Genomic DNA, 24648 nt, shown 5'->3' on the forward strand with positions numbered 1-24648 from the left:
CCTTCGGCTAAACAGTCCTTAGGGCAGAGAGGCATATTCCGGTCCCCCGTCCCTTCCTCTCTCCCTCAGTATCTCTCATTTTAATTCCGCTCATTTCTCCAGCACAGCTCCAGTGCCACCACCTCTGGGAGCCCTCACCAACCTCCCAGACCGACTCCCCTCTCCGCCTCCCGTAGGTCAAGTTCTCATCGTCCCCACATGCTCTTTCTACATTGAGGCACCATCTCCCTTACTGCTCCCAAAACCCTCAGAGCTCCCTGTCCCTCCTCAGCACCCAGCACAGGTCTCAGACGTGACAGATGCTCTGAGGGCAAAGGAATCAAGGCGTAGCCCATGGGAACAGGGAAACGTGGGCTCCCCACGGAGCCCCGGAGCCCCAAAGCCATGGGGGGATTATTCCCTTTGTATCCTTCCCAGAGGCGTTCCCGGCCACAACCACCGAGCCCACCGCCGTGCCCTGCTCACGCTTGCCTGAATTCAGGCAACAGACGACTTCCCTTCCTTACAATGCAGACAGGTTTCAAAGATGGGTTGAAGTGCTTTGAGGTTTTTTCCCTTTGATAATTTTTATGTTAGAATGGCGAAGATTAAAGGCATTTTAAAGTGTTTTTTTTTGTTGTTTTTTAAGAAATGTAAAACAGAACAATACCCCGCCCCCCAAGGTTCCTCTGGAGTCCTCTGCACGGTGACAGTTTCATCAACAGAGACAGACCCAGATCGTGTCCCGTTTTCAAACACTGAGAAACTCTTAATGATGAGGGAGTGCTCACAAAGTAACATTAAGTGGAAAAAAGGTATTGAGAGATTATTAACTCAATTATGTAACTCAAGATATAATTAACTCAAATATTAACAGTGATAGTATCTGTTCTTTTTTTATGCTCTTCTGTGTTTTCTGAATTTCTGCAATTGTCTAACTGAACATATTACTTAAATGACTGAGGGAAGAGACAATTCTTTTTTTCCTAAAGACCCCACCCAACTTGCTAGACACCGTGTGCTGGTGTGCAGTGGCCAGTAGGGAACTGCGTGCACCTCAGCCCTCCTGCTTTCTGCGGCTGTTGGGGTGTCCACATTGCTGCAAGTGGCTTCACTTTTAACCCCCACCATTACCACGACTACCATCCCCAGTTTGTTTTCTTACTGTTCTTCCTCCTCAAATCCACAAGCAACTTCATCTTCTCCATTGTGTACAACATCCAGGCCCCTGGGAAACTGACCATTGGGCTTATCCAGGTCAAGTGTCATGTTGCACACATGAAGGCCTGAGTACTGACAACAAAGATCCCATACAGGTAAGGACAGGATGGCCCAGCTTGGCCTCTGGACTTCAGGCTTCATGATTTGATTTGGAGTAGACTTTTTAGAAAAGCCTCTAAATCGCCTGCTATTGACTGGCCTAATTCCATCAGAGGGGACAAGTACTTCCTAATGGTACAACCCCCCACCTAAGTCCTCCTTTCTACCTCCTACCTTCCCACTTTCTTCCCTTACTAGCTTGATGTCAGAGCATCATTGTAACTCACAGACAGTTTTCTCTGGACTATTATCCCAATCCTTCTTTCCAACTGGTAAGATTTTTCAAAGACCACCAGCTGGTTGTTGTAATTAACGAGTACCTGGCACGTTAGGAGACTACATGAGGAAATATGGACTATGGAATCGGACATCCCTGGGTTCCTATTCCAGTTCTGTAATTTACAAGCCATGTGATCTTGGCCAAGTCACTCACCTCTAGGAGTCAGTTCTTTCATCCAGAACATGAGTATTAAATAAAGCAGTTGACATCAGGTACCCAGTATGATAAGCTCTTAATAAATATTAGCAACCTTCCTTGCCCTTTTAAGCCTGATTCCATTTTTTTCAAAGACCAAAGAATTTCAGCAGTTTCAGCATTTCAGGTTTCCGGCCATTATTTTTTTTTTTTTTTTTTTTTACTAATATTTTTGAAAGATCAAATTTGTTTCAGGACTGATACAATAAGAAACTTTGGTGGATCTTTTCAGAGCTCCTCTGGTCTTGTAGAGGATGTTCCTGCGGCCTCTAACTGAATGGCTGGATGGAGGAAATGTCTTAACATGGGTCTTACTTGACCTTGTACTAACATTTGTGATAAGGGCAACCCACTGACACTTGTCAACATTTTTAATCACAGCAGCAAAGACAAAGGAGTGATGGCACAGCAGGTTCTTTGACCAACCCTGGAAATACCTTATGTTTCTAATTGTGCTTCCTGATTTTTCCATAAAGCTGATGTGTGTGTAGTGCTGGCTGTTTTCCTCACAGTCTCATGCCAGACATACAACATAATGTTTACATTCAAGCTGGGAACGGGCCACAGCGCCTGCTGGAATCCCCTCAGCCGTGGCTTGTCCTTCTCTTGATGAACGACAGATCTGACTTCACGTTGGATTGGCTTCTCTGGTTTTAGCAATTTCTGGTCTTAAATCTTTTTTTTAGCCTAATTAGTTATAAAAGCCTCAGCCCTCAATGGAATGGCTAAGCCCTGACACCGTTAAGAGTTGCTCTGCCTTTTTGTTTCTTGGTTAATGCTTTTCTGTTTTTGGTTTCCTCTATTTTCTGACAAGGTTTGAATGGTTCTAGGGCACAGAGGTAGCTGGATTACTAATGATCTGTCCTGCAACAAGTTCCCCATGAAAACAAGGACATGAAATGTTTTAGTAGCCCTTCATCCACGGAAAAGGACCCTGCTAGGTGCTCAATATTTGTTGAGCTATAAATGGGATATTACTAAGCAGGCAGGTGCGCATTTCTAGCATATGTAACCCAGGACACTTTCTACCATATTAAAGTTGGAAGTCTTTTTCTAATGGCCATAAAACTAATATTCATTCTCTTTCTGTCTCTCTGACACACACAATACATGGCTTAAAACAATTATCTTTTACAGTTCTCTGGGCTGCCTGGCTCAACAAGGTGGTTCTCACCTGGGGTCTCTCACGCAGTGGCTCTAAGACACCAGCTGGGGCTAGAATCATCTGAAGGCTCACTTGGGCTCGATACACACGTTGGCCTCTTCACTCATGTGCCTGGGCCTCGGAGGGGATGGAACCGCCAGGGACTGGCAGGACGTATCTACCCATCGAACACCTCAGTGGGTCTGATTCTGCCACTGCCACTACCCTCCCCTTTCCTGCCCCAGCAGGCTCTGAAACCCCCAACATGCCCCTTAACAAGACTGAAGAACTAATGTTTGAAAAGATTGATGCTGGAAGGACAAGGCTGAGGTACAGAAGGCCTGGAGCCAGGTGTTCAGAGCAGACTGTTTGTCCTGCTTCAAATCACTGGACAACTTTCAGATTCTGAGCCAACTGCTACTTGGCACTCCTGGGTTCAACAAAGTCCAGCAGAGTTCTCTTCCAAGGACTTTTTAAAAACATTAATGTGCATTGCACATCTCTAATGTAGTGGTAATAATCACCATTTATATTTAGTAGCAACCCTTCTTCCATACTAGTGAGGCATGAACTTGGGAAGTGCTGTTGTAACTTCATTGACTCACAGAGACGTACTGAGCATCTACAGTGTGCCAGGCACTGTGCTAGATATTCATGGGACGACAGCAGGGAGCTGTTTTCTGCGAGCTCTTTAAAGGCATCCCATGAAGAGTGAGAACAGTATTGTGTTGGAATCCTTTAGCTGGGCAAGGGACTGGGCCTAGCAGGACTGGATTTAGGTAGTATTTTAGGAAACAGCTCACTCTCCTAAAATCTGTGCTTTTTGTTTTAGGCTGTCTTCTGTGCTCCCTTACTCTCTAATCTGGCAATTGCTAACTTGGCAATTAAGACCTATGCTCAAATACCACACCTCTGCCATCCCTTCTTAAATCTTCCACCAGTTACTTACTACCCTTGAGCCTGTTTCCTCACCATTTAATTGGGATGAGGATTACTGGTTGTTAAAACTGTAGAGAGTGACTGGAGTCTTACATAGAATATGCTGGTGAGCTAGCAAAACCGATTAATAGAAATTCAGACAGCATTTTGATAACTTTAGTATCCAGATGCTAAGAAGTCCAATCTTAGTGACTAACATTATATAAATAACCTTAAATTTTTAAAGTTCATTGTATGTTTGGAATGTAATACTTAAGGTAAGGCCCAGTCTGACCACAGGTGCTTATTAAACATATACAGTTGTACAGTGGGGGCACGATTTGGGCAACAAGTAGCTCCCACAGTGGCATCAGAGATACTGGCTTAGGGCAGAGCAGAAAATTGACAAAAACTCTGGTTAAGGCATGGTAGGGAACTGTTAACACAGTTGTCTAGAAGCAAGATGTAAATTGAGTTTTCAAATCAAAAATTTCTGTACGTCAAACTTTGAGATGTGCCCTAATGATTTTTTTTTTCTTTAGAAAGATATTTTGTTGGTCATGCTGAGGACATTTGTATAGGATTGTTCACCGTTAACTTTATTTAGAGTGGAAAAGATTCAGAGGATTTTCTTTATACAGTCTAAGTCCTAAATATGTATTTTATATAAAATTGGAAGAAATCAGTACTTTCATTTTCAGAGTAATTGAGGCACATCTGAAATTTGGAGTCAGCTGTGTGTGTGGCCATCCGTACAGCCCATGATTGACACACCAGAATGTCCCTAAGGGTCCCAACTAGAGTCCTTGCAAAAGACTACACTCTAAACAGCTGCCATCCAGGAACTGCAGTCCAGACCCAAACTGAGGTTTCCCAAGTTTGACAGGCATTCTGTGAATCCATCTAATAAGAAATATTTTCGTCTTCTCCACAGAATGTGAATGGCATAAAGTATCACGCTAAGAATGGTCACAGAACACAGATTCGTGTCCGCAAACCATTCAAATGTCGCTGTGGGAAGAGTTACAAGACAGCTCAGGGCCTGCGGCACCACACAATCAATTTCCATCCCCCGGTGTCGGCTGAGATCATCAGGAAGATGCAGCAATAACATGCTGGTCATAACTGTGCCAAGAAATCCTCACCAGCAGTTGCTGATTTTGAAAACAGCCACCTTTTTTCAGGGGAAGCATTCAGCAACCCTTTAAAGAAAAAGAATTAAATGCATGCTTTAAATTTTTTCTGTAATTTTGGAATGATGTATCTTTGTAGAGTTAATGATTTTGTACATTTGCACATGTAATCATCATACCCATTTTCATTACTTTGATATAAGGTGCTAAACAAAACAAGCTCTAGGTTCTTCAGCACATTTCCCCCAAAACAAAATAAAATTGAGGGCATGTTGCATATTGTAGAATTGTATTGCAGTGGTATTAACTGGGGGGAGGAGGGGCTGGCACTGAGATGTTTTTTCAAGATTGTAATGTGATTGAAGTTTTCAACACATCAACTCACATATGTTCAAAACCAAAATAATACCTTCATTATCAAACTGGTTACCATGCCTTACATAATGGAGTTAGTATTTGTGAGTAGAAAGACTTTAGGTAATGGAAATATAAATAAGAAAGAATGTTTAACATAATATGCTAAAAATATTTTCATATTTAAATAACATACATAAAAGGTGTGCTTTCTGTGTTTTATATTATCTTGCAAATCCTTTTGCCCTTTAAAAAGCTGAAAATCTTGCCATCTGACTTACTAGTCATTTTAGTGTTATAAATGGCATTTTGTACAAAATAGTCTATTCAGTTCATTCATTCATTTAATACACATTCATTGAGTGCCTGCTGGATACAAGGGATTCAATTTATGCCTATTGATATCTGCGGACCAAGATACCCACTTAGTGAAATACTTTTCCCTGAAATCTGTTAGGAAACACTTTGAAATACTTAAGTGCAAATTTTGTGTGTGTGAAATTTAGTTATATCTTCATCTTCAGATGAAGTTTTAAAGCACTTTGTAGTTCTCTATTGCCAACAATTTAATGTTTATGTGTTGCCAATTCTTGCAACCACTGCCCTACCAAACCTGTGGGTTGCAAATCAGAACTAAAATTCTAAGCACGTTTCAAAGAGGAACATTTTTGTTAAGACCCCTGTTGCCTCCTCTTCATGCTCATTTTTGACTTATTTTTAAAAGGCACTTTTCTCATCACATTGTAGAGAGGTCTGCGTTCTCATTGGAAATGTCTGTTTAGCTTTATAAAACACTTTGCTGAAATATGAAAATGAGCCTTATTGACAATTAAGTGCTTCTTGCAGCAGGTGGTCAAACAAGAGCATGACTAATATGACCCGTTAGAGTAACCTACATCTGGACCATTCCCAAAGTTTTTCGTCACCGACAGTACCATCATGCCTTGAGTGTTCTTTTCTCCCAAGTGCTATTCCTGAAACACGAGAGTTTACCAGTTGCCTAATTATGCAATAAGAAATGCTTCAAGATAGCTAACTGCCCATAAAACAAACTCAAATTGCTTATTAAAAAGTTTCTTCCCATGTTCCCATTTGATGAAAAGTCTTACATAACATAGCTGGGAAGCAGGGGTCCCTCCTCAATTTTCAAACATTTTGAAAGGATGACAATTCTGTTATCCAGATGAGTAAACCTCTATATTCGTAAGTTCTGAATCTCCCATAATGAGGGATTTTGAAGTATTTATAAAGACACTGCCCTCTAAAAATTTCCTCAGATCTGAAGTATGGCCTTGGTCCTGCATATACAGTGTTATCCTATGTTTAAAAGGGTGATCCAGATATGAGACGCAACTAGGTGCATAAGAAGGCCCCACTTGGCTATTTCATATCTACCTAGAATTGACCAAAAAAAAATTTTTAGGCCAGCAATTATTATTTAGCTTCGCTCCTTCTAGTGCAAGAAACTGCAGGCTGGATCAGTAGTTCAACAGCTAAACAGTCATAAAATAGTCATTGTGCATGTTACATTTCTTTCAATGATAAATTCCAATTTCTATTTACTTATTCATTGTGACAGTATTACTAAACAGGTAAGGATGGGACTATTTTGTTATACTGTGTATAGTGAATGTATTGTACTGTGTCTGTGAAAACTGTGCTTTAAATTATATTTTCATATGTTTTGTTGGGGACAGAGCACATTAAGTGTGAAAGCAACAGAGGTTTGTTTTAGAACTGAAGGCAATTTAATCAAAATTTCTGTCAAGAAAAGCTGCTTATAAATGTAAATGAAATCACATTGAAAATAAACTGCCTCTGACCCAAAAATAAATATGGCTCTTTATTTTCCGTAGTGTCCATTATGAAAACCAGTATCAAGTTTACCAGGGAAAGAAATAAATATATCCATTCAGTTCCTCGTTCTAAGGCTGTTCAGCTGATGCACGTAGACTTTATTCCCTTACATTTTTTGCTTAGATTAGGCTGTATTACTTTTCTATCAATAACAAGCTTGGATTTAAACTATTTTAAAATAAGTTCTAGGCCAGTAAGATCAACAGTGTCTACTACTGTAATATTCAAAGGATACTTTCGGGTTAACATGGTCCATAATTATTAACTGCAACAAAAATGCTCCCATTGTTGAACATATTTTACCTAAGTATATTCTGCTCGTCATATAACCTGTCAGGAAGCTGAAACTTGGAGTCTCCAAAGCTGTTGCTTCCTAGGACTGCTGTGTCCTAACAGCTGGCATACAAATGCCTAATACTGGTTTGCCCTGGACTCAAACTGTTTTTTTTTTTTTTTTTTGAGACGGAGTCTCGCTCTGTCACCCAGGCTGGAGTGCAGTGGCACGATCTCGGCTCACTGCAATCTCTGCCTCCCGGGTTCACGCCATTCTCCCACCTCAGCCTCCCGAGTAGCTGGGATTACAGGCGCCCGCCACCTCGCCCGGCTAGTTTTTTGTATTTTTTTTTAGTAGAGAGGGGGTTTCACCGTGTTAGCCAGGATGGTCTCCATCTCCTGACCTCGTGATCCGCCTGTCTCGGCCTCCCAAAGTGCTGGGATTACAGGCTTGAGCCACCGCGCCCGGCCGACTCAAACTTTTTAAAGGATTCTAACAATATACAAACTCTGCTTCCACCAACAAATACAAGTGACATATGCTGCAGTTCACATATAGCAACCCAAAATGCCCCCGAGTCTAAATATTAGGTTAACATCTTCAATAGCTTAGTTTGCTCAGAACAAATGTAAACTATTTTGATAACTACAAAAGCGGCAAAATCAAAAGCTGGTACTTTAAATTATTCACATGCACATTATAAAAGGGAAAGGGAATACACTTCAGAAGAATTTTAAAGGCCCAAACCAAAAAAAGATGTTCAAGATGCTAGATTAATGAAAAACTTTCACAAATAAATTTGACAACAATGAAATTATAGATCTTGGAAAATGTGTCCTCATTCTTTAATGTTAGTGAGAGTTCTATACAGCAGAGACATAACTGAAGAAACACATTACTTTGATTTGGGTTTATGCATTGTACTTTTAATCACTTACTGAGAATATTTCAAATTTATATTCTCATCAGGAAAATGTAAAAAAGATACTGATATATATTCTGTGATTTTATGCCACAAACACCCCTGTTATGAGATCATTTAATAGGAAAACAATGATATTGACATCTCTTGTTCCATTTTCCCATTAGATATATACATACAACTTCAAGATAGTTTAAAAATAATCATTCAGGTTATTCTAAAATTTTGTCATAAAATTAGCAAAATATGCCTTCTGTTAATTGCTAAAACCAACATTTCACATATAAAAAGCATGTGATCTCATTCTACATGCAGCTCCATTTCTGAAAATTAAAAACCTATCATTTCATGGGCTAAATTATAGAACTCTGTATTTGAAGAACTACTTCACCAAGACTGTTATGATAAATGCTTTTTATTACATAATATTTAGTAGTCATGCTCAATCAACAAGGTCAACAGAAACTTGTGAATATTCTGCTAAATAATGTAGCACACTAATACATACACATTTTTCAGTGCAGTAACATTGCAATAATCCTTGTATCCTTTATTCAGACAATTCTGCAAACTAGGGAATAAATAAAGTTAAGAACACACAAGAACTTTGTTTTAAAGCAAGTAAGATTAACAGATTAAAATTTATTGATAAACCAAAGACTGACCCTGATCCTAGTAACACCGAACTCAAAGTAGCTCCTGGTCAGAAAGTGCAACAGAGGGTACATGAAAGCATCACTCATCACTCTATGGTCTCCTCAGTGCTCTATTTTAGGTGATTTTTTTTTTTTTTTTTTTTACCGCTAAACTGTCTTAACTCATAATAAAATAACTAGTCAAAATTTAGAACATTCTGATCAAAATGGGTCTGCACATGCCTTTCAAACACCTGCTGGTCATAGTCAGGAGGGAACTGCTCGCTGCACATGGGGCACACCTTCCAGTGACTTTCCACATGTTCTTCAAATTTGCTCTGATCGTAGTTGGGAGGAAACATTAACTCACAGAGGGGACACTTCTTGTGAACATCAAAGCTTAAAGAGAAAAACAAAAGAATTACATATTTCTAATAAATGTAGAACAGTAACTTGTCCGTATATGACAAGGTTCCATTTATCTAGTTAGCTGATATTCATACTAAATAACCTACCTTAAAAGTCTTTACTCCAGAAACCTTTCTCTGCTAAATGCTTGCTGTAGACAATTGTGTAACCCATTTATAGAGCCTCTAACTTTAGTTTTACAATTAATTAACAAAACCTTTTTTCCCCCTTAAAACCTCCGAAATCCAATCACAATTATGTGAAATTAGTACCAAGAATTCTTCCACGTTTAACAGAAAATGCCTTTTGTAAGACTGTAAGGATAAATACAACTCATAACTTCCCGTAAGTGCGTTTGGTTTAATAGCTAAAAGTTTTTATGGCACTGGTTCTCAAATGATTGCATGCATCAGAATCAGTCGGAGGACACGTTAAAACACAGATTGCTGGGCCTATGCCTGGTGTTTCTGGTTCAGCTAGGCCAGGCCCTACATATGTGCATTTCTAATGAGTTCCCAAGGACCACCTTTGAGAACCACTGGCCTAAATTAACCCAAATTCTACAAAGGAAAGAAAAATCTACCTGGAATCAAAGCAAAAGCCTGTCCCATGTCCACGTAAGTGTTGACTTGGAGGATTAGGAGCAGTAGGCACATTCTCATCTTCCTAGGGGAAAAATAATTTTGGAAGTTTTAAGGAAAGTAAAACCAAATATAAATTCCTTAATTCAATCAAGCACAGACTGCCTGTATAAAAGAAGATTACACTTTAGGAAATTTTCTCTCTGTTATCATTTAATTAGACTTTCAAATAAACATGTTTGAAACTGCAGAGTATTTCACTATGGACTAACAGTGTGGTGTTCTTGAAATAAAAAGCAGTATTCAGAGGAATAGAGACATACCATTTACCATACCTGTATGTGTAAATGAAGCTGAGAACAGTAGACCTTTTCAAACCTATATACGTAGGTAACTTTTACTGACTTTATCTTTCTGCAGACTGGGTGGCCACTTTTTTTTTTTTGAGATGGAGTCGTCACTGTGTCACCCAGGCTGGATTGCAGTAGCATGATCTCTGCTCACTGCAACTCCTGCCTCCTGGGTTCAAGCAATTCTCATGCCTCAGCCTCCTGAGTAGCTGGGATTACAGGTGTGCACCACCATGCCCAGCTAATTTTTTAGTAGAGACAGGGTTTCACCATGTTGGCCAGGCTGATCTCAAACTCCTGGCCTCAAGTGATCCGCCCTCCTCGGTCTCTCAAAGTGCTGGGATTTCAGGCATAAGCCACCACGCTTGGCCCTACTTTCAATATTGTCAGACTGCATTACTGTCTCAAATGTTCTCATTTAATAACTGTATGTTTAATTTACAAGAAAGACAGTCTCTTTGACAAGATACATCCATTGCATGATATATAGAAATTATAATGAAAAACTAATAAAGTATGTGTGAGTTTGTATATGTATATTCTCGGGAACACACAGCAGCAAATCCAGGTGGATTAACACATGTTAAAACAAAGCAATGCACTCAACTACGAGCCTCAAAACTCTGCTGTAGAGGAACAAAATCCAAAATTAAAATATTTCAGAGGTTGTCAAGTGAGACTTCTAAAAATGTGTGCATCTAGTTTTAATTGAAAGAAAACACTGATTTGGATTCCCATGGCTGCATCCCAGCAGGTTTTAGAGATCTGTACGTGCTACATCAACAGCCAAACACACAGGCTCATTTCACACTGAAACAAGGCACATCATCTAAATTGCCTATTTCCTTTATATATCTCAACAGCTGTTAGTTGCTCCATGTCATGAACTAACAGCATATCCCCAAGTGTAGCCGGCACTGATGAAGTCTTTATGTTACTAGGTAGGCATGCTTGCCCCAGAGCTGCTATTAATGGGTCAGTTAAGTCTGTTATGGGAAGGAGCACCAAAAAAGTATATATGGTGTGAAGTGCAAAGTGAACAAACAAAAGACAAAATGAGTATTTCTGGTACTTAACTATCCTTCTGACAATATTCCCCTCTTGAAAAGTAAAGGAAGAGGTAAAATACTTTTGTTTATCTATGAGTCCCATAGGATATAACTGAGCAAAAGGAAAACAGGACAGATAACCTAATGGGGGATTAAATTGGGAGATAAAACAGGAATACTTTATATACTTCAAAAATTCAATCAAGTAACTAAAATCCAGATAGCTTTTTTTTTTTTTTTTTTTTTTGAGACGGAGTCTCCCTCAGTTGCCCAGGCTGGAGTGCAGTGGCGCGATCTCGGCTCACTGCAAGCTCCGCCTCCCGGGTTCACGCCATTCTCCTGCCTCAGCCTCCCAAGTAGCTGGGACTACAGGCGTCCACCGCCACACCCAGCTAATTTTTTGCATTTTTTTTTAAATAGAGATGGGGTTTCACTGTGTTAGCCAGGATAGTCTCGATCTCCTGACCTCGTGATCCACCTGCCTCGGCCTCCCAAAGTGCTGGGATTACAGGCGTGAACCACCACGCCCAGCTCCAGATAGCTTTTAAGTCTGTAGATACAAAGAAGGAAGATGAGAAAGTAGCTGAATCTGCTGACAGTGAATTCTGATTCTGTGCCAGGTTACTCCAGCTCCCAGATTTAGGCCTCCCAGCAACAATCTCTGAAACACTGAGTATACTTAAATAACTACAAAACAGTGATAAGGAACAAAAGTTTCTCACTCATCTTTGAAAAACAAAAATCCAAAATTATGAAATGTTGAAGAAAATAATGGGAAAAGATAAAACGGGGCAGGTCTTGATATTATATTTTTTAGAAATTTTAATGACAAATATTTAAGATGGAATACAATTTTCCAAAGGCCAAAAATGTAATGGAACCAAAAATCTCATAACCTTCTTTTCCTGTTTTATAACAGCTAACAGCCTACACCAATTTACTGCTTCCGTGAATCAGCTAACAGTAGAGTTTGTAGCTAAGGTTTCAGATTCAGACAACCTGTCAGACATGTTAACCCTGCTCCTTAAATACCTGGAGGGGGAAAAAAGTAGAAGTAATTTATACTTTCTAAGTCATGTATAATTTGGCAATGATAACTCGGGTATTCTGTTATCTTCTACCACCTATTACCTAATAAAAGGGGAGAGGGGTTCAAGAGTATAATTCTACATGTTATAACGAGAAACAATAAATTCTCATGAAATAAAACATGAACCATCTACTCAGAACATAGGCTGAAATCAGAGAGTATGCAGTAAGCACTCTAAGAAGCCAATACATATAATAAAGTCTCTCATGATATTGACAGGCAAAATGATGAGTGAAATCTTCACTTGAGAATACATTTTTTTTTTTTTTTTTTTTTTTTTTGAGACGGAGTCTCGCTCTGTTGCCCAGGCTGGAGTGCGGTGGCCGGATCTCAGCTCACTGCAAGCTCCACCTCCCAGGTTCACGCCATTCTCCTGCCTCAGCCTCCCGAGTAGCTGGGACTACAGGTACCCGCCACCACTCCCGGCTAGTTTTTTTTCTTTTTTTTTTTTTTTAGTAGAGATGGGGTTTCACTGTGTTAGCCAGGATGGTCTCGATCTCCTGACCTCGTGATCCGCCCGTCTTGGCCTCCCAAAGTGCTGGGATTACAGGCTTGAGCCACTGCGCCCGGCCGAAAATACATTTATTCTATTTTACTCAACAAGCCTGGTTAGTTTCAGAGCCATAGTAGATTAAAAATACTTTAATTGGGAAATGAAGCTATTATAAGCAGGCTGACTGGCAGTTTAAAAAAAAAAAAAAAGCTATTGGGTAAAAGAGAAAAGCAAGACAAGAATTCGAAATATCCGATGTTAGGCATTTCACTGTTGGTAACAGATCACACAGCCTTACTATGCATCTTAAAAGAATATGACACCATGTAACATTGATTTTTTAAATAAACCTTAATCATCAAGGTTATATTAAATGAAAGCCAGAGAATCATGTATTCTGTTTTAGAAATATTTCTACCTCAAATTCTTAAATTATCAGTTTCAGCACTGAAACTTACAAACCCAAAGGGTTTAACAGCACATTTTAAAATATCACCACCTAGTATTTTAGCTAAACTACTAAAATAATCTTGTAAGCAAATTTTATTGAGAATACCGTACTGAAATGTATTTATGAACAATTCCAAATTTCCAGAAAACTTTTATTAATATTACTTTAATCCATTTAAAGATCTAAATGCCCTATTGTGTTCATCTACCTTTACACCCATCAGCACAATACTCTTTCCATTACAAACTGGTTTTTAAGCAAAGGAAACAAGCTACGATAAACTGACGCTCAATTTGAAACCCAAAAACTTCTCATTATCTGCTCAGCATATACTCTGTACAAAAACATCCTTGTTTTCTTATTAAAAGCATGTGACCACCTTGGACATTTAATAGTAATTTTTTTTTTCTTTTGAGACAAGGTCTTGCTCTGTCACCCAGACTGGAGTGCAGTGGCACAGTCATGGATCACTGTAACCACGACCTCCTGGACTCCAGCAATCCTCCCATCTCAGCCTCCCAGGTAGCTAGGACTACCGGAGTGTACCACCACACTCGGCATTTTTTTTAAGAGACAGGATCTCACTATGTTAACCAGGCTGGTTTCAAACTCCTGGGCTCAAGCAATCCTCCCACCTTGGCCTGCCGAAAAGTGATGAGATTACAGGCATGAGTCACCTGCCTGGCCTGATATAAAGGGGGTTATAACCTGTTGGAAAATAAACTAGGGTTAGATCACACTAACTTCAAAATACAATCATGATCATACATGGTAGTTCCTCAAAAAATTAAAAATAAAATTACCATATTATCCAGCAATTCTACATCAGGGTATATGCCCAAAAGAACTAAAAGCAAGGACTTGAACAGATATGTTCAATCACGAACCCATGTTCACAGCAGCGTTATTCACAATAGTCAAAAGGTACAAACAACCCAAATTTCTATTGATATATGCACAGATAAACAAAACGTGGCATATATCCATAGGGTGGAATATTATTTACCCTTATTCAAAAGGAATGAAATTCTGATACATGTTTGCAACATGGATGAACCTTGAAGACATTATGCTAAGTGAAATAAGCCATTCGCAAAAAGACAAATACTGTATGATTCCACCTACATAAGGTACCCAGAGTAGTCAAATTCAAATTACTGGTGGTTTTCAGGGGCTGGAGGAAGAAGGAATGGGAACTGTTGTTCAATGGGTAAGGAGTTCAGTTTTGCAAGATGAAGAGTTTCCAGAGACTGGCTGCACAGCAGTAAAGTTAACATTACAGAACTATATGCTTTAAAATGGCTAAGATGGCAAATTTTATATTTATTCTACCACAATAAAAAAAAATGCCATCTATCATGATCAAGTTATGGGAATACATACTCAGGGGTTAATGACTGAGTTACATCATTTATGTTATTAGTATCCAGACTGTGGGACTCTATCTACTCAGCATTTCCCAAACCGTGTTGTAATTCTACCTCTGCTAGGAACTATTAATTGAAATACTTAGTTATTCAGGAATTAGTACTGAGTATCAAGGAAGAAAGTTTCACCACTTAACAAACTCTTACTAAGTTGGTAATTATTACTTTAGTTCAAGAGCATTCACACTTTAAGAAATTTATATATTTGCTAAGACCAAAATCAATACATAAAGGAAAAGAGAGTACCCAATGACTCTGGGTAACTTTTATTTAAAATTTTTATTTAAAACTTTTATTTAAACTGCCCCTCAAACCTTTGTATCACTATACAGTATTAGTATTCCTCCTCTTCTTATGAGATGTTATTGTTTATGCTTTGCCAGACATTAATTTCTAGTAATAAATCAATGAAGAAATAACACTGACCTATATAATTTATCTAATTTAAAAGTATTTAAAATCAGAAAGAAAATAATTTTGCAAATCTCTATTAGTTTTCAAGTTTTACTTTGCTCATATTCAAAAATTTAAAATAATTTTGCAAAGCTCTATTAGTTTTCAAAAGTTTTACTTTGCTCCATATTCAAAAATTAACTGAAAATAAACCAAAAACCAAATATAAGAGCTAAAACTATAAAGTCCTTATAAGAAAACACAGGAGTAAATTTAAAACCTTGGAGAGACAATGGTTTCTTAGGTATAACAGAAAAGTATAAGCAACAAAATAAACAAATTCAGCTTCACTAAAACTAAAAAGTTTTGTGCTGCAAACAGCACCATCATAAAAGTGAAGACAACCCACAGAATGGGAGACATATTTGCAAACCATATTCTCTAATAAGGGGCCCAATTTGAAAACGGCAGAAGGATTTGAACAGACATTCTTCCAAAGAGGATATACAAATGGCCAGCAAGCACATGAAAGATGCTTAACATCATTAACCACCAGGAAAATGCAAATCAAAATCACGACGATGAACCATTTCACAAAGACAGTAACAAGTGCGGCTGAGGATGTGGAGTAAGTGGAACCCTCATACACTACTGACGGGAATGTAAAGTCATGCAGCTACTGCGGAAAACAATCGGGCAGCTTTTCAAAAGGTTTAGATAAACCTAAGTGTTACCACATGACCCAGCAGTTCCACTCCTAGGATTTCTACTCCAGCAATTACTAGTGGAACTGACCTAGTAATTCCACTTTCCCCAAAGAAGTGAAAAGTTATGCAAACAAAAGCATGTATGCCATAGCCAAAAGGTGAAATAACCCAAATGTCTAACAGATGAATGGGCAAACAAAATGTGGGACAGGTTGAGTCTCCCTTATCCAAAATGCTTGGGACCAGAAGTGTTTCAGATTTCAGACTTTCTCAGATTTTGTAATACTTCACTATGCTTGCCAGCTGAGCATCCCAAATTTGAAAATCCAAAACGCTCCAGTAAGCATTTCCTTTGAGTATCATGTCAGCACTCAGTTTCGGGTTTTGGATGCTCAATCTATACATCCAAACCAACAAACAAGAATAAAACCCATTCTTCATGTTGAACATGGATGCATGCTAAAACATGGGTAACTCTGAAAACATACTAAGTGAAACAAACCAGTCACAAAAGATAACAATTTTATGATTTGACTTACATGACTGTGCAGAACAGACAAATCTGTAGAGAAACAAAGTGGACTGAGGGTTTCCTGGGCTGGTGGGAATAAATGGGAAGAGGTTAACTGCTACAAGGTATAGGGTTTCTTTTGGTAGTGAGGAAAATGTTCTAAAATTGAATATGGTGATGGTTACACAACTCTGTGAATATATTAAAAACCACTAAATTGTATACTTTAAATGGCTAATTATACAATATGTAAATTACACCTCAATAAAGCTATCACAAAAAATTAACTACTTTCCTTTTTTTTTGAGACAGAGTCTTGCTCTGTTGTCCAGGCTGGAATGTAGTGGCACAATCTTGGCTCACTCCAAACTCTGTCTCTCAGATACAAACAATTCTCATGCCTCAGCCTCCCAAGCAGCTGGGATTACTGGTATATGCCACCATGCCCCGCTAAATTTTTTTTTGTATTTTTAGTAGAGATGGGGTTTTGCCAGTGGCCAGGCTGGTCTCAAACTCCTGGCCTCAAGTGATCTGCCTGCCTAGACCTCCCAAAGTGCTGGGATTACAGGCGTGAGCCACCATGCCCAGCCCAACAATTCCTTTTCCAAGATGGCCTGAATTTTAAATAGTTTAATAGGCAAAATGGAACAAACACGTTTCTTTAAGCTAAATTCATTAATAACATTTAAAAAGCCTCTACTATATAAAAGGTATTATACTAATATGGTATAGAAAAGGGAATATTCGGCATTAAGAGATGCCAACCAGCTATACATTATCTGTTGGAAATAACTGTGTATAAAAAATTTTAAATGGAACAGCAAAGATTCATTTAATCCTTTTGATGACATACTCAATTATAGGCTGAATATCTTTAATCCAAAAATCTGAAGAGCAAAATGCTCCAAAATCTAAAACTTTTTAAGCACTGAGATGACACTTAAAGGAAATGCTCACTGAAGCACTGTGGACTTTGGATTTTCAGATTAGAAGTGCTCAACTGATAAGTATAATGCAAATATTCCAAAATCTGAAAAACATCTGAAATTTGAAATATTTCTGGTCCCAAGCATTTTGGATAAGGGATAGTCAACCTGTATCTATTTTTTCTTTGTTGCTTATGCTGTTGGTGTCATATCTAAGAAACTACTGCCTAATCCAAGTTATAAAGATTTATCTATATGTTTTGAGTTTTGTAGTTTAGCTCTTACATTTAAAATCCAATTTTGAGTTAATTTCTGCACAGGATATGAGTCAAGGGTCTAATTTCACTCTTTCATCGAACTGGATATACAGTTTTCACAGTACCATTTGTTGAAAACACTATTCTTTTCCTCTTGAACTGTCTTGGCACTCTTGATAAAGATGAAATTGACTGTAACCACACACTATTTTTGCAAACAGAAAACACATTAAAATTAAATTTAAAACGTACGATAATACACGAAAAATGGCAAGTTTGAAAAAGGCAAAAACTCAAACAGTGCGTCATATAAATGGGAAACAGGCCTTGACTCTCTCAAGTACGAGTTCTCAATCATTTTGGAATCACAGACCCTTCTGAGAATAAAAGCTACAACTCACCAGAAAAAAGAAAAAACTGTTTATCAACAAAAAATGTCTTCAGTTTAGGGGTTCACAGAGAAGGGCTCATATGGAAAATTTCAAATAAGCCACATATTAATAGAATGTATGGGCTTTCGTCTTTAAGAGATAGAGGAGAAAGGAATGAAAGTAGAAGAGAAACACTAAGAAATGCAAGAACACAACTAGAAAGTAAGATATGAATTAAGGGAAGAGAAAATAATCTGGCCTTGAACGATTGGGGTTAGGAAGTTTTAAAATAGCGTATCCCAAATGTTAAAAATCATATGATCGCCTAAAGATTTTGTTAAACTTAAACGCCGTCTGATTCTCAGTAGGGCTGGAGTGGGGCAGGAGATTCTGCATTTCCAATATACTCCTAGGAGATACCACTACTGCTGGTCTACAAACCACTTTTTTGAGAAGCAACGATTTAGACCCATAGTTCCCAAAATGAGGTATGAAAGTACCTAGGGCACCACAGTAAATTCCAAGGATTACTGTGGGATAATTTAAATTTTTCTAAAGATATTATATATGCAGAAGTACATAGAAATACTCATTAGAGTTGGCCTCCAACATACAATGGCTAGACTTACAATTTTTGAACTTTAAGATGGCACAAAAGCAATATACATTCAGTACGTTCCTCAACTTATGATGGAGTTACGTTCCAATGAACCCACTGTAAGCTGAAAATATCCTTCAAGTCGAAAACACATATTCAACTTATGATGGGTTTATCAGGATGTAACACCATTGTAAGTTGAGGAGCATGTGGATTTGTCATATACCACGTGAACAACTACAATCGCTGGAGACAGCTCACAGATTCAACTTTGAATAGTGCTACCCATTCCTTTCAATGTCACTTACCTTTGAGATGCTGGTTTTGGTAGCTGCTGTGATATAAAGTAAGTGCCACATTGTGAAAATCAATGAGAAACAGGAAATGAAGGTGCTTGTCCAATCTGATTCTAAGGCTTCAGGAGTTGTATAGTGGCCAATAGTCACACACATCCCATTAGTAACTACTTATTTAGGAATGAAATAAACACACTAATTTTCTTTCAATTTAGGTGTAGTTTTTTTTTTTAATAGTCACTAAATTTGTTAGAAGACAAATACTTAACTGTCAGTAAGTCCTTACTTAACATCATAGAGTAATTCTTAGGAACTGCAACTTTAAACGAAAGGACTTACAGCAGGTTGAAAGAAATAACATCATTTCTTTTGTCGGTTCATTATAACGCTGATGAGGGAAAAAACTAGTTTTGTTATACATCATTTGGTTTAAAGTCACAATTTCCAGTAACTTATATATGACATTAAGTGAGGACTTACTGTATTTCTTTTGGCGTAGGGGTTACCGTGAAAAAAACATTACTGACATGCTAAGGGTGCCATGAACTAAGAAAGTAGGAAAACCTCTGGTTTAGTCCATTTGACAGGTAGCTAAGACCACAGCTTTTATAGCCAACCTCATGAGGTTCAATCCTGTCTCTACTTACAGCAGCTATGTGATTTGGGGCAAGCTATTTAATCTGTCTCTCGGTTTCCTCCATTATAAAGTTGTGACAGGACTGCTATGAAGAACTGCTATGAAGAACCAATAAGTGACTCTATCTAAAGAGCTCAGCATTAATGGCAAAGAGGGGTATAGAAATGTTTGCTGCTGTCATAATTTTGATGTTAAAGTTAGGTAAATGGGAGCCACAGAAGGTTTTTGATCTGACAATTGACCACAGTTTCTGGTGCAGGAGAGGAGACATGGCAGGTCTAGGCACCAGGGTAGGCTGAAAGAGTAGGTAGGTCACCTCAACCCTGACTCAAAAGTGCTGGGGCCTGTGGCTATTAATCACTCCCAGGACAGAGAAACAGAAAGAAAGAACAGGTCAATTCAAATTTGCTTTCCATATTCTTACTAAACTTACTTACTAAAACACTTCATTTGCAAGTGATTTTTTATTGTTGTAATGACAATAATTTTTTTTAATTCCGAATACACATAAGAATTACTTTCTAATGTGAAAAATCTTCTGACTGCAAAATAAAGTTAACTCGAGGTGTGCATATTAAAAGTCCTCCATCTCATTACCAAATCTAAGCATGTCAGCAAATGAGCACAAGACTCTAACACTGCTTCTCATGGGTTTGCAGGAGGGCAAAGCACACAGATCAGAAAGAACATTCTGCTAATTAAACTGAAGCAGATGACTACAGAAGAGAAAGTCTTGTCACATGTAACATCTGTGCCAAGAATGATCAGATTAAATATGCAAAATGTGAGGTAAAGGTGTGAAAAAGCAGTAAGATGATACTCTAGACCTTAAATAGGCTACAAAAGTTCTGACAGTTTTCCTAATTATTCCCAGTAATGGACATAAGAGGCCAAAAGGCAGGAGGGAGAAATACATTTTTCTCCATTATGGGTGTTGAGCACTAGGGCTAAAATCATGCCTGTCTGAACACTGATCAGTTTCTGCAAAGGTTAATAGCAATTAAATGCAGCAAACTAGATTAAATAAGAAACAGGTCATGATACCACTGTACTTGCAAAGAGCACGATAAAGCATTTCTTTTAAATTCATCTTAATGCACAGGAAATCCAAAAAGAGCTTCTATGAAGAAAAGAAACTATTATCCAAAAAGAGCTGCGGTAAGGAAACATAATATTGTCATTAACACTTTGCTGCTTCAAGCCTGGTACATCTACAATCAAAAGAAGATAGTAAGTTACTTAGTGATGTTTAAGATTAAACTATCTGATAACTACAATATTCTGAGATTAGTCCCTAAACTTAATCTTTTACTTTAGTATATAACTCCTAAAGTATAAGTCTGAAGCATACTGGTAGCTTTTTTCTAATTTAAATACAAGCAGGTTTTTCCAAAAATCAAGTAGGCAATTGTGTGCAGGCACAAGTACACACTTTCCTTCCACACACACACATGCACAAAGATACACATATGCACACATACCCTTAACTCTCTATATAAGCTAAAAAATTAAAAAGGGACAGGCTCACACAATGAAAATTCAAAATTACTTTGCTATCCTCAGGGTCCTCTAAGCCATCAGGTCGACTAAGGTTTCGAGCAGGCTGGCTGCAGACAACATTGTCTTCCAGTCCCCAAGCGGGGACTCTCACAGGTGGCCTTTGTATTTCATCTGGGTAAAAAGCACCATCTGCTCCATCTGCAATAAAATTTTTGGAAGGGTACAGTGAAACCGGTTACTAAAATTAACATCTGTATGTATAGATATGATGAACAGTATATAAAGAACCACTTTGGTACATGAAAAAAATAGATGTTTTTATTTTTAACCCAGGTGATTTTTTAAATTGTGAGCTATATGTAATAAGCAAATAAACTACTCATCTCATGGTGCATCACTTATAGATGAGGCCAGTTACAGTGTTAAATATTAAAACTGCTAATTATACAAATAAAATAATGTTTGTATTAGAGTTAATTATACCAGCAGTTTGCTAATCCATGAAAATATAAACCATAAAAAACTCTCCAGATGCAGCTAACCCCAAACCAAAAATACTGTAATAACCTCTTGTTTCCTGAGATGCATAAGGATTACCATATTGCAGAACTGGTTGTGCATTTGATAGTGTGAGAACATAACCATTTTGCTCTGAGCATGTGTTGAGACATTGAGGACTCTGAAAATTCTGACCTTCCATTTTCCTTTCTGCTTGATTTTCTAGACTCCTTTTAAGTTCCTAAAATTAACAAAAACAAAGATGAATAAGCAAAGCAATAAAATATTTCATAAGTACAGCAGTATTAAACATTTAGTCAAAATATAACAGTAAAATTATTTCCTATTATGAAGTTGGAATGCAACTGGAAATACAGTTAGAAAAGCTGGCTCTCAACTTCTCATAAATGTATCCTCCACATATAACAAAATCAGAAAGCAGGATAAAGCCAATGTATTTTCAAATTTATTTGTGCCAAGAAAAGTATATCATTCTCACTGAGTTAATTTAGCGTAAACTGTGAATCTCTTACAACTTAGCTATGAATAAAAAGTCTTCTTTTTTTTTTTTTTTTGAGACACAGTTTTGCCCAGGCTGGGGTGCAATGGTGCAATCTTGACTCACTCCAACCTCTGCCTCCTGGGTTCAAGCGATTCTCCTGCCTCAGCCTCCTGAGTAGCTGGGATTACAGGTGCGCACCATTATGCCTAATTTTTGTATTTTCAGTAGAGACGGGGTTTCACCATGTTGGTCAGGCTGGTCTTGAACTCCTGACCTCGTGATCCACCCACTTTGGCCTCCCAAAGTGCTGGGATTACAGGCATGAGCCATCATGCCTGGCCAAAAAGTCTCCTTAAAAAAAGAAAAATGTGAATTCTATCATTTAAGATTTTTTTTTTAATAAAAGTGTGTCCTGTATAAACTATTTCAAAATACAAAGAAACATTTCCTAACTTGTTTTACAGAGCCAGTATTATTCTGATACCAAAAACAAGGATTTCACAAAAAAAACTAGAGACTTTATCCCTCATAAATATTGATACAAAAGCCTTAGCTTATAGCAAGTCAAACCCAATACTAAAAAATAAAACATGATCAAATGGGCTTTATCACAAAAAAAAGTCACTTCAGCATCCAAAAACCAAATGCAGTTCAACATCCAAAAACCAATAAATGTAATTTACCTTTTAATAAAGGAGAAAAAGAAATATGATCATTTCAATTGATGAAGAAATATTTTACAAAATCCAAGTCATTCATGATTTTTTTTAAATCTCAGAAACTAAAGAATAAAAAGGAACCTTTTTAACCTCGTAAAAGGCACCTAAAAAAAACCTACTGTGACCCTTAATGGTGAAAAACTAAATGATTGTACTGAAGATCATAATGAGATCCAATAATAATAAGGCAATGATGTCTGCTCTCAACACTTCCATTCAAAATAGCCAGTGGATCAACGCAAAATTAAGGTAGATTGGAAAGGAAGAAGTAAAACCATCTTTATTCACAATGGTATGAGGATGAATATGAAATATCCCAAAAAATCTATAAAAACTAGGAAAATGGCCGGGCACAGTGGCTCATGCCTGTAATCCCAGCACCCTGGGAGCCCGAGGCAGGTGGATCACAAGCTTAGGAGATCGAGACCACCATGGCTAACACGGTAAAATCCTGTCTCTACTAAAAATACAAAATAATTAGCCAACCATGGTGGCACATGCCTGTAGTCCCAGCTACTCAGGAGGCTGAGGCAGGAAGAATTGCTCGAACCTGGGAGGTAGAGATTACAGTGAGCCGAGATCGCGCCATTGGCAGCCTGGGGGACAGAGTGAGACTCCATCTCAAAAAAAAAACTAGGAGTTTTTTTTTTGTAAAATGAGCGTAAATAATTTAGTCAGGTTGCAGTATACAAGATCAATATTAAAATCAATTGTATTTCTACATACAACAAATAACTGGAAAATGATATTTTTAGTAATTCTACTTAGAGTAAAATCAATAGATAAAATGTTTAGTAATAAATATACAAAAGATGTGCAAAGCCTATACACTAAACAAAATAATGCATTAAAAAGAGCATAAACAAATGGAGACATATAACATGTTCATGGACTAGAAAACTTAGTATTTTTACACTATTAATTCCCCCCAAATTAACTATAGTTACAACGAAATACCTATAAAATCCCAGTAGGCTTTTGTACACATTGACAAAATAATTCTAAAATGTACACAGAAATACAAAGGTCCTGTAATAGCCCATATGTAAACAGCAGAACAGGCTGGACATGGTGGCTTATGCTTGTAACTCCAGGGCTACTGAGAAATAGGAGATATATTTAGAACAAGACAGGCATTCAAAAGATATCCTTCATCTCTTGCCATGACTAAAAACCCCAGAGATGCTACTGTAGTCATTCAAGACTGGCAAGTGACTACAGAAAAAAAAGAAAGGTTAAATCCAAGAAACATTTCAAACATGATTCAAAAGAAAGGAAAAAAAAAGGGCCAGGTGCGGTGGCTCAGGCCTGTAATCCTAGCACTTTAGGAGGCTGAGGTGGGTGGATCATGAAGTGTTATTTCTTTCAACCTGCTGTAAGTCCTTTCACTTAAAGTTGCAGTTTCTAACAAGTGCCCTATGAAGTTAAGTAAGGACTTACTGACTGTTAAGTATTTGTCTTCTAACAAATTTAGTGACCCTTAAAAAAAAAAAACTACACATGAATTGAAAAAAAAGTACTGTGTTTATTTCATTCCTAAATAAGTAGTTACTAATGGGATGTGTGTGACTATTGGCCACTGCACAATCCCTCAGGCCTTAGAATCAGATTGGACAAGCCACCTTCATTTCCCGTTTCTCAATGATTTTCACAATGTGGCACTTGGGAGGCCGAAGCAGGAGGATTGCCTGTTTGAGACAAGCCTGGACAACATAGTGAGACCCTATCTCAATAAAACATTTTAAAATGGCCAGGCACAGTGGCTCATGCCTGTAATCCCAGCACTTGGGTGGCTGTGGGTGGATCACTTGAGCCCAGCCTGGGCAACATGGCAAAACCCTTACTCTACGTGAAATACAAAAATTAGCTTGGT

The 24648-nt window shown here is 37.9% G+C and overlaps 2 protein-coding genes across 12 annotated transcripts in view; one reads left to right on the top strand and one right to left on the bottom strand.

Annotated features, from left to right (window-relative positions):
* Nucleotides 1–7157, top strand: part of JAZF1 (JAZF zinc finger 1) — a 346524-nt gene extending 339367 nt beyond the window's left edge. The window contains exon 5 of one of the 2 annotated variants that reach the window (XM_023225909.1): nt 4771–7157. In XM_023225909.1, coding sequence (XP_023081677.1) covers nt 4771–4947 — 177 coding nt within the window. In that variant the 3' untranslated portion in view covers nt 4948–7157. The other variant, XM_023225908.2, reaches the window with a different exon arrangement.
* A 1125-nt stretch (nt 7158–8282) lies between these two features.
* TAX1BP1 (Tax1 binding protein 1) overlaps nt 8283–24648 on the bottom strand; it is a 92034-nt gene continuing 75668 nt past the window's right edge. For 3 of the 10 annotated variants that reach the window (XM_023225900.3, XM_023225901.3, XM_023225898.3), the window contains 4 exons: nt 21624–21795; nt 21085–21254; nt 10003–10085; nt 8291–9410 (listed from right to left, as the gene is read on the bottom strand). In XM_023225900.3, coding sequence (XP_023081668.1) covers nt 9209–9410; nt 10003–10085; nt 21085–21254; nt 21624–21795 — 627 coding nt within the window. In that variant the 3' untranslated portion in view covers nt 8291–9208. Of the gene's footprint in view, nt 9411–10002; nt 10086–16499; nt 16559–21084; nt 21255–21623; nt 21796–24648 lie in introns of all 10 variants that reach the window. The other 7 variants (XM_023225906.3, XM_023225904.3, XM_023225903.3 and 4 more) reach the window with 6 other exon arrangements.

The sequence above is a fragment of the Piliocolobus tephrosceles genome, chromosome 8 (assembly GCF_002776525.5).
Source record: "Piliocolobus tephrosceles isolate RC106 chromosome 8, ASM277652v3, whole genome shotgun sequence".
Lineage (NCBI taxonomy): Eukaryota > Metazoa > Chordata > Mammalia > Primates > Cercopithecidae > Piliocolobus > Piliocolobus tephrosceles.